This window comes from Ananas comosus, linkage group 9 (genome assembly GCF_001540865.1).
Source record: "Ananas comosus cultivar F153 linkage group 9, ASM154086v1, whole genome shotgun sequence".
Lineage (NCBI taxonomy): Eukaryota > Viridiplantae > Streptophyta > Magnoliopsida > Poales > Bromeliaceae > Ananas > Ananas comosus.
The window spans coordinates 2,465,726-2,476,192 of NC_033629.1; the positions used below are offsets into that span (position 1 = coordinate 2,465,726).

The 10,467-nt window shown below is 35.9% G+C and overlaps 2 protein-coding genes across 2 annotated transcripts; both read right to left on the reverse strand.

The window, feature by feature from the left end:
- On the reverse strand, window positions 793-3,584 carry LOC109715392 (pentatricopeptide repeat-containing protein At5g03800). The gene has a single exon (XM_020240369.1). It carries the CDS (start codon window positions 3,582-3,584, stop codon window positions 954-956), a length of 2,631 nt encoding a protein of 876 aa, XP_020095958.1. The 3' UTR covers window positions 793-953.
- Window positions 5,460-8,141, reverse strand: LOC109715856. Its single transcript, XM_020241070.1, has 2 exons — window positions 7,424-8,141; window positions 5,460-5,755 (listed from the first exon to the last, which is right to left on the reverse strand). Exons 1-2 carry the CDS (start codon window positions 7,732-7,734, stop codon window positions 5,692-5,694), a joined length of 375 nt encoding a protein of 124 aa, XP_020096659.1. The 5' UTR covers window positions 7,735-8,141; the 3' UTR covers window positions 5,460-5,691.

A 10,467-nucleotide genomic window follows, 5' to 3' on the forward strand; every position in this document is an offset into this window, starting at 1 on the left:
TTTGGAATCTCAGGTACTAACTTTCAAGTTCTTTACCAACTGTGCTAGGGATGGTCAGTTAGAATAGTGAAAGATAATGTGAACACTTGCATAATATGGCATGCAGTAAATCATATACATGTATGGATAGAGTATGTTCAAGCGTAATCCGGGGCTTCGTAATCCGGGCCTTCTTACTCCCAAAATAAATGATGAAGCATTCAAATTGATGATTTACAATTGCAGTATACTCCTCTTTATTGAAGTGATCGGTTCATTTGACGGTTGCATGGGCTCAACTCATTCGCTAAATTATTAAATTGTTAAATGATGAAGCATTTAAATTGATGATTTACAAATGCAGTATCTTCCTCTTTATTGAAGTGATCGGTTCATTTGACGGTTGCATGGGCTCCACTCATTCGCTAAATTATCAAATTGGGTAGATTGCATGGGCTCCACTCATTCGCCAAATTATCAAATTGGGTGCACTGTCTCATTTATTCGCAAGTAAATTGGAGTGGTGAAATATTTTTCCAATGTATACTAACAATTAGAGGGATTGCACATAAAGATGGAAAAATCCAACTTATAAACTAGCTAGAGGCACATTCAAAGGGTACTTTGGTAGATAAAAATGGGCACATACTGGTTTGCTGGATGACAGATAATAGAAGAATATTATGAACATAATATCTTTGGTTCTTTGATTGAAAGATAAGTAGAGAGCAAACAAAGTTCGAAAGATAAGTAGACAACAAACAAGCAGCTTTGATGGCCATCTATAATCTGCTAAAAAAATTTAGGAGCTTGTTCCTTGCAAATACTTGCCATCTCAATCTAATTTTCTTAACTCATGCAACTGTTTTACAAAAAGGTTAGTCATATTGTTGTACAAAAAGGACCACTCTTCTCTACCTATCTTTTTACAAAAAGGGCTCAACAATTCAACCAACACTTTTGTCTGCTGAGTCTCACCAGCAGTCTCTACAAGAACATTCACCACCCCTGAAAAAGTGAAAACCAGTAGCATCTCTCACAGAGATCTCCCTTCCTGTCACAGAGGAAGCATGCTTCATAAACGAATGGCAATCGCCGCATAACCGTACGTTCTTCACGACCCCCACAGCCCGCGGCGGGCCTGTCATTAGAATCCCGTACATAACCGCTAGTTTCGCGCTATGGTAGAAGAGGAAATACCTCTTCTGGTATTCCTCCACCTCATGCAATACAAAGCTTGTATCGGGCTCGTACCCTCTCTTCATGCATTCAAGAATTAGCACATCCAACCCGCCATAGATGTCCTTCGATTGCGGGTGCGATCGATCTCTGCCGTAGAAAACATGCACCGCATTTTCATGGACGGTCCAGCTCCTCGAAGGGAGTTTGTGAAGCCCCTTTTCTCTCATCTCCTGCCTTAGCTTTTCGGAGCAATGCCATCTCCCTGAAGCTGAGTAAAGATTCGATGCGAGTATATAACTCGAGGGATCACGCGGTTCTAATGCGAGTAGATGTTGCATCGCTCGCTTTCGTAGACTCGAAGTCGCGTTTGACCTGCAATTGTTGAGTAAAGCTCGCCAGATTAGGGCATCGGGCTCAAAAGGAATGCTCTTTAATAGCTCTTCTACTTGATCGAATTGATTCCAAAAGCCGAGAACGTCGATCATTGCTGCGTAATGTTCCGAAGAGGGCCATAGATTGTATGAGCTCTCCATTGAGAGAAGCAACTGCTGGCAAGTGCTTACCGAGTCTGAGCTTGTATATCTGCAGGCGGATATGATTACTACGAAGGTAATTGAATCGGGCTCGATCCTCGATTCTTTCATGCGAGCCCAAAGCGCCAAAACCCTATCCCCTTGGCGATGGAGAAGATGGGCAGTGATCAACGCATTCCAAGATACTAAATCATGGTGAGGCATTTGATCGAACAAATTAACTGCATCATCTAATTCCCCACACTTGGCATACATAGTAAAGATGGCGTTCCCAGCTGTCAGATCGGAGGAAGCCCTAGATTTAACTGCGAAACAATGCATTTGCTTTCCCAACTCGATAAAACCTAAATCGCCAGATACTCCAAGTATGGTGGCCAACATGAATTCATCGATAAACATGATTTCGTTCTCTTTTAACATCGCAGAGAAATGAGACAGTGCCTCTTCGGGTTGCCCATTTCGTGCATATGAGGAAAGAAGAGAAGTCCATGCTATAACAAAGCCTTCTTGATGGACCCAATTGCCGAAAACTTTTTGGGCATCTTTAATCCGATCGCATTTGGCATACATATCTACTAATGCCGTGTCAATCCACGCGCTCGATTTGCTACCGCTCTTGATCACAAATGCATGGATCTGCTCACTCTTCCTGGGATCGGAGACTATGGCACAAGCATTGACAACACTTGTTAAAGTAAAATCCGAGATCCCTACACCATCCTCTAGCATTCGCGTAAATAACTCTAGACATCGAGAGCCTTGGTTATTATTGCACAATCCGGTTAATAGAGCATTGTACGAAATATTATTCCTCTCGGGCATTTCTTCGAACACCTTCATAGCCGGAACCACTAAGCCGAATTCCATGAATCCCCTAAGCATTGAAGTCCACGATATCACGTCCCTCACCGGCATTCTCTCGAAAACACTAACCACATTGTCTATAGAGCCAAAATTAGTATAGAAACCCATGAGAGCGTTTCCGACACTTAAATCCAACTCTAATCCTGATTTAAGAGCATAGGCATGGATTGCTTCCCCTTCGGCCCGGGCAAGGCCCTCAACAGCGGCCGTTAAAAGGGTCGATAGCGAGAACCGATCCCCGAGAATCCCACTCATTTGCATATCATGGAATAGCTCAAACGCCTCACTATATCTACTCTCCTTGACCATGGCCAATAAAATCGCATTCCACGATGACGCGTCTCTCTCGAGCATTTCATCAAACAGTTGCACAGCAGCGTCGAAGCGACCGCACCTCACGTACATTCCCATGAGCGCATTGGAGACATGGAGGCTACAACAATGGTGGGATTTGATGGCCATGGCGTGAACTTGAGAGCCCAATTCGGCGTTCGATTGCCGGATGCAATCGGTCAACAGAGCGACGAAGCTAAACTCATTCGGGCAGATACCGATCTGCCTCATTCGACCAAAAAGGGCCACCGCCTCCGTCTCGACTCCGCACTTTGCGTACGCGGAGACCATGGAGGAGAAGGAGGCCACGTCGGGGCACGGCAGAGCGTCGAACACTTTGCGTGCGTCGGCGAGGCGGCCGAGGTTGAGGTAGGCGAAGATGAGGGCGTTGGCGAGGCGGGTGTCGCCATTTTCGCCGACCTTGGCGACGGGGAGGTCGCGGCGGCGGACCGCGAGGCGGAGGAGGCGGAGAGGGGGAGGGGGGAGGGGAGGGTCGCGATGGTCGCCATTGATGGAGAGAGGGGACGGAAAGAGAGGAGGAGGGGGTGAAGGGGAAAGGGAGGAGAGAGCTAGGGTTAGGGTTAGGGTTTGGGGTTTGGGGGAGGAGAGTGGTGGTGGCGGGGGCGGGGAGAAGAGGGGTGATGATGAGTGAGAGGAAGAGAGCGCAAGAAAATTGGATAAGTGGGTGGCCATTTATTTTCTTTTTGGGATTTAGTGTGATAGTTTTTTTATATCCATCATTTTTTTTTATTTCTTTAAGAGGTTGTTTAGTTGCATGCATTTTCAATTACACTTGAAAATACATGCATCTATTAAATTTTTATTTAGTTTGATATAGTTAGTTAAACCCAACTACTGCAGTTGCATTTTGATATAGTTAGTTAAACCCAACTGTTGCAATTGCATTTGCATGAGAAGGCCCAAAGTACCAACTGCAGCAGATGACCCGGAGTCTGCTCACCCATTAAAAAAATAAACAAAGTATAATTTTTTTTTCATACGCTTCTTTTTTTTTTAAATTTTTTTTTCCAAAAATACATATTCATGAAATAGGATAGGATTTAATAATGCCGGTGAGAGTCAATAATTTTTTTTTCATACGCTTCTTATTTTTCAGTCTGCTAGTTTAATATAATATATTAATTTTTATTTTGACCAAATTTATAATATATTTACATTTAAAATTTATTAAATTCATACATAATTTTATAAAATATAAATTATATATAAATATAAAAGACTTAATTAATAATTAAAACATGATTACGTTATACTCAGAAGAGGTAATCTCACATTTCTATCTAAAAATAAATAAAATTTAGATTGCAGACTACTAAACAGAAGAAATGTAATTGCAGCAGTTACAACTGTATAAAACCAAACAGACTACGTATAATTATGACTGCAGCATTTGCAACCGCATGTACTTCCCACTACATTGCTTTTGTAACTACATCCAACCAAACGGCTCTAAGAAGAGAAATCCACTTTATACATGTTCTTGATTATCAACATATTTTACATTACATATACCAATACATTAATAATATATGATAAAAATTAATTCACTCAAATATTTTCCTATTTGAGTGAATTATCCTCAAATACTTATTATCCTCAAACATTAATAGTAATTTTTATCCTATTTTCCTATATGATAAAAAGTAATTCACTCAAATACTTTATTATCCTATTTAACGATAAATATTTACTGTAAAACAAATTAAAAGCATTAGATAGCAGAACGCTACTAATATGATGACCAACACATTAGCCACCAATTAGCAAATATCTCACGTGACAAAATGCATTTAAAAAAAATATCCTCAAATTTTATTTTTTTGAGAGAAAGATAGCATGCTACACGCTTCGTTTATTTCATTTAGAAATAACTTAGCTGGAAATGTGAATAAACTAGAATTTGAACTTGAGTATCAAACTTGAGTCTCGGATACCAACCATCAAACCTTTTTGCCACTTGCGCTAGGGACAGCTAGTCTCAAATTTCATTAGAAAAGATGCAAGTGCTACTCGTTTAACCTTTCAAAAAGTGACAAATTTAGCCCCACAGAAATTTTATTAGAGTCTAAGTTCTCACCAGCATCAGTTTGCCAGCCTATTATAAGATGGTTTCCATTTCTTGCACCAAAAAAAAAAGATGAACAAAATAACATAGCAAGAATCTACACTACAAGTCAACTATAAAATCAATTTAGGGGTTGTTTGGTTTCTTGAAAAAGTATGAAAAAAAAGTTTTTCATAAACACCTCTTTTTCAGTTTTCTGTCCGTTTAGTTTCAAGAAAAACTAGTTTTTGTGAAATTTTTTTTTTCCATATTTTATGGAAAACTAGCATTTTCGTTTTCCGATAAAAAAAAAGGGAAAACGAAAACACTAGCTTAACATAAAATTTGGAAAAAAATAAGCTTTTGCAAAAAGTTAGTTATGTTTTGAATCAAACGGGCAGAAAACTGAAAAAGATGTTTTCCGTGGAAAACTTTTTTGTTGGAAATTTTTTTTTTCTTTCCATACTTTTCTGAGGAACTAAACAGTTAGCGATACAAGAAGGTTGAAGGTCAGATATTTTAGCAACTGAATTGATGGAAATTTTTGTAATGTCGATGTGAAACACTATTGAGTGCTAGGTGTAACTTACATTATATGCTTATGCTACATTTTGTAAACACCGATGTATCGCTAGAGACGGCTCGATATCTCGAAGCCTCAGTAGAAAAGAGCTCATTGCTGATCGATGCTCGCTTCTTTCGCGGCGAAGAAATTGTTGGATATGGGTTTTGGGCTCATTGTATAACACACACGCTGGTCGAGTTGACGCCATTGTAGCCCTCTAGTTCTTCTGAATCACTGGTAGGAAAGTATTGAATCAGAATTTTAACAAGCATATGAATCAGAATTTTAACAAGTAGAAAAGTAAAGGCACACTCGCAATAGTCTTCATTTAATGTTGATAATAATAAGAACTTACCTCATAAGGAAACCTTCTGCTGAATAAAGTACTAATAATACTTGTTATCTGCAGTGACAATATACAATTCTCTTTTCGCAGAGATAACCGGAAATGCTCCAGGTTCGAATCTGTAACTTCTCATTTGCTAATTGTTCGGAGTTATTCACGGCAAAAACTGTAGACTCTCCCCACTCAAAGTCTATTCGTTTATGCACGACTTCTCTTTCAAGGTTGTTCAAATGAACAAAATAATTAGGCTATGCAGAATCTACAGTCGACATTGTATTTCCGAAAACACTAATTTTACATCTTTTCTGCCACTATTCCTCAGAACCAATGTCAACACAGTATCATATTATTTTTCTTCCACTTTATAGATTGTTTTACCCAAAAAAATTGATTCACACAAAATCTGTGAAGTGTTTCAACTGTTGTTACCCGCAACCAGTATATCTAACTTGCATTCGTGAATGAGATTAAAGCTCCTTGAAACAACGTATGTAAACACTTTTCGAACAACAATTTCAAAAGAAAAGAAGTAAAACTTTGTCGATTGTCAGGAAATGAGGCACTATGCCGACTTCATTATTTACAAAAGAAAAATGTCAACATTATTACTTCCTTCGAATCAATAACAACATCTGATCTAAAAACAGGACGGCAAAACCTTACTTACCAACATATGCCATTGAACTTGCCGTAGAGGGACATTACTTTCAAAGGTCGATATTTCAATCCATTACTACTATTATGCATCTGACACTTAAATTATGCATCTGACACTTAAAGACAATAAAATAAAAAAACTCTTGTCCTTTACCCCAACGATAATCTACTCTCTCAACCACATTCACCATAATAAACATAAGTAAGAAATGCTTAGAAACTGTATTAATAAAAAGACACTTATTGTCCTTTGTTCCCTTTTATCTACTACCCACATTTCAACTAGATTGTATCTAAGCATTATGTGGTGATTCAGAGAGAGAGAGAGAGAGAGAGAGAGAGAGAGAGAGAGAGAGAGGGGAAAAAAAAAAAAACTATCTCCATGTTGTTTTACTTCCAGAATGGAAGGAGTACGATAATCTTTTACAAATCCCACATTACCATAATGAGTCCAAAAACCCATAAACATCTCCTCTGACACATCTCTTTTATTTTCTGAAGGGCAATTATATGATTCGCAAACTAGGAGTGCGACTAGATGTTCATTTTCTTGGACCAAGATAAATCGCCCGATCTATCGAATGCATCATCGCAGAAAATCGTGACCGTCAGAACCTTGCATAGCCTAATAGCAAACTTACAGGTTGCAATGAAGAAAAATAAAAATAAAAATAAAAATCACATCGTGCGCAATTTATCACCGGATAACTTGTTCCGACATCCAAACAGATCCTAAATGATTTCAATTGACGGTAGAGCGTAACCATGTCTAACATTATACTTACAGAACAGAAGTACACTAAACATGAATAGACATAACATCAAACAGGTAATTCGCAATCTGTAAAGAAGATAAGAAGAAGATAAAATGAATCAGTGAGGATATAATCTCTCTATACCTGGGTTCGAATTCTTGAATCTCGACAAGTTCTTTCCCCAAATGATCCATCCACTTCACATTCCCCTTTCCTACTTCATTTGAATCAGAACTAGATGGCTTCTTTACACTGCTCTTCAACAAGACCTCATCTTTTAAACCATTCTCAACTAAAACAACATCAATCTTTTGATCGGGTGGTTCCTCATCTAACACAGCAGATGCTGGATTTGTGCTCTTAGAATCATGTTGGGTGTCTCCAAATTTTAAGAAACTAGGAAAATGAGAACAAAATAATGATTTGAAGCAACAGGTTGAAGCCCAACATCCCATTTCATGATCCCAAATTACAAAAAAAAAAAAAAAAGAAGAACAAGCAAAAACCTAACTGCTGATTTCAATACTTTGCACCAATAATTGAAACCCACGTCAAGCAACTCAAAAAAAACCAAAAAAAAAGGGAAAAAGGACAAAATTGACACCAAAATGGACCCGGAAACTGGAACAAAGATCGAATTTTTGATTCAATGGACCAAAAATATACCCAAAAAAAGAGAAAAACCGCAACGAGAAAGGAAGAAAATAAAAGATGAGCCTCAATAAATTGGGGAAATAAATCGAATCCACCAAAAAAGATTGGAACTTGCCTTGCCGTGTCGTCTATCACATCAGAGAGAGAGAGAGAGAGAGAGAGAGAAGTGCCCAAACCTTGCTATAAGTATTTTACAAGGTGAAGAATAAAATAAAATAAAATAAAAACAGGTACTTCATAAAATATTATATTATTATTATTATTTTATTATATATATTATACATGATGGATACACAATAGTGATGAGCTATCACAATTTTAAAAGATAAAATTCTCTTTTTTGGCACTTTGTAAATTGTAACCACCTCTTGGGGGAAAGGGAGCCCAGGAAACAGTTTCCATCACCTTTGCCTTTATTCTCTTTTTTAAAAAAAAAAAAAAAATTGAATGTCCTTTTCTTTTCTTTTAATAAAGGTGAAAAAACAATGTATGGAGAGCCCTCAACTGTAGGAGACTTAGAAATTAGCCCCTCGACTTTATTTATAGGGTTAATTTCATACATGTTCCTGCAAATATAGTGAATTGCAAATATATCTCTACGAAGTTCAACTTTCATATATTGTCTTTATAAAAATACTGATGTTTTTAAATATGTCTCTGTCATTAGAATCCGTTAGAAAAAATTAGTTAATCATAGGTAAAATAGTTAACCTTAGTTATTTAATGAGGTGAATTGACTTTTTTACCCCTTTTAAATTAACCGTTAGAATTTTTGGAGAGATATATTTGTGGTGGCAAAAATGTCATTTTTCTTATAAAATAAATAGTAGTTTAACGGTAGCAAATCAGAGAGATATATTTAAAAATATTAAGGCTTTTACAGAAATAACACATAAAAGTTGAACTTTGTAGAGATATATTTGTAATTCACTATGTTGCAGGAATCTGTATAAAATTAACCCTTATTTTTTTAATAATTAATTTAACTTTATGTTTTTAAAAGTGCTTAAAGTTATTAAATTTGATAAAACTTTTAAAAATAAAAAGGATAAAATAAACAAAGCTAAAGTGGTTATTTCTAAATGGAACATAGTTGAGGGGTTCTCTCCATACATTTATATTTTTTTTAATAAATTAACTTTGTGTCCTTAATTTTCTTTGTTTGTCTGCTTAGTTTTTAATAAGAGGATTTGCATGTGCACCTCAATTTTAAGAGTCATCCACTGCATGAGAGATAATGGGATTGGGTTGTGTGTGCTTTATAATTCCTTCATGTAGGTGTAATTAAAATTTGGCTAAATAACACTTTTGATACTCAAATTATGAGGCTCGTGATGCTTCGATTCTCGAATATTAATATATAATAATTTTTTGCCTAAGTTTTAAATTATTAACAATTAAATCTAACAATTCAATTTAATTGATTAGATATAACAGTTACATGATTGATGATGCAATAATGATTAAGATATCATATTACTTTCACATAAGCGATATGTTAATATTCACTAAACTAAATTAGATCGTGAGATTTGATTGCAATAATTTAAAAAGTTCGAATCTGATACTACTATTACTATAAAAATTAGAAAAAATTTTAAATACCACNATGTCCTTTTCTTTTCTTTTAATAAAGGTGAAAAAACAATGTATGGAGAGCCCTCAACTGTATGAGACTTAGAATTAGCCCCTCGACTTTATTTATAGGGTTAATTTCATACAGGTTTCTGCAAACATAGTGAATTGCAAATATATCTCTACAAAGTTCAACTTTCATATGTTGTCTCCATAAAAATATTGATGTTTTTAAATATGTCTCTGTCATTAGAATCCGTTAGAAAAAAATAGTTAATCATAGGTAAAATAGTTAACCGTAGTTATTTAATGAGGTGAATTGACCTTTTTACCCCTTTTAAATTAACCGTTAGAATTTTTGGAGAGATATATTTGTGGTGGCAAAAATATCATTTTTCTTATAAAATAAATAGTAGTTTAACGGTAGCAAATCAGAGAAATATATTTGAAAATATTAGGACTTTTACAGAAATAACACATGAAAGTTGAACTTTGTAGAGATATATTTGTAATTCACTATGTTGCAGGAATCTGTATAAAATTAACCCGTATTTTTTTAATAATTAATTTAACTTTATGTTTTTAGAAGTGCTTAAAGTTATTAAATTTGATAAAATCTTTTAAAAATAAAAAGGATAAAATAAGCAATGCTAAAGTGGTTATTTTTAAATGGAACATAGTTGAGGGGTTCTCTCCATACATTTATATTTTTTTAATAAATTAACTTTGTGTCCTTTTCTTTGTTTGTCTACTTAGTTTTTAATAAGAGGATTTGCATGCGCACCTCAATTTTAAGAGCCATCCACTGCATTAGAGATAATGGGATTGGGTTGTGTGCGCTTTATAATTCCTTCAAGTAGGTGTAATTAAAATTTGGCTAAATAACACTTTTGATACTCAAATTATGAGGCTTGTGATGCTTCGATTCTCGAATATTAATATATAATAATTTTTTGCCT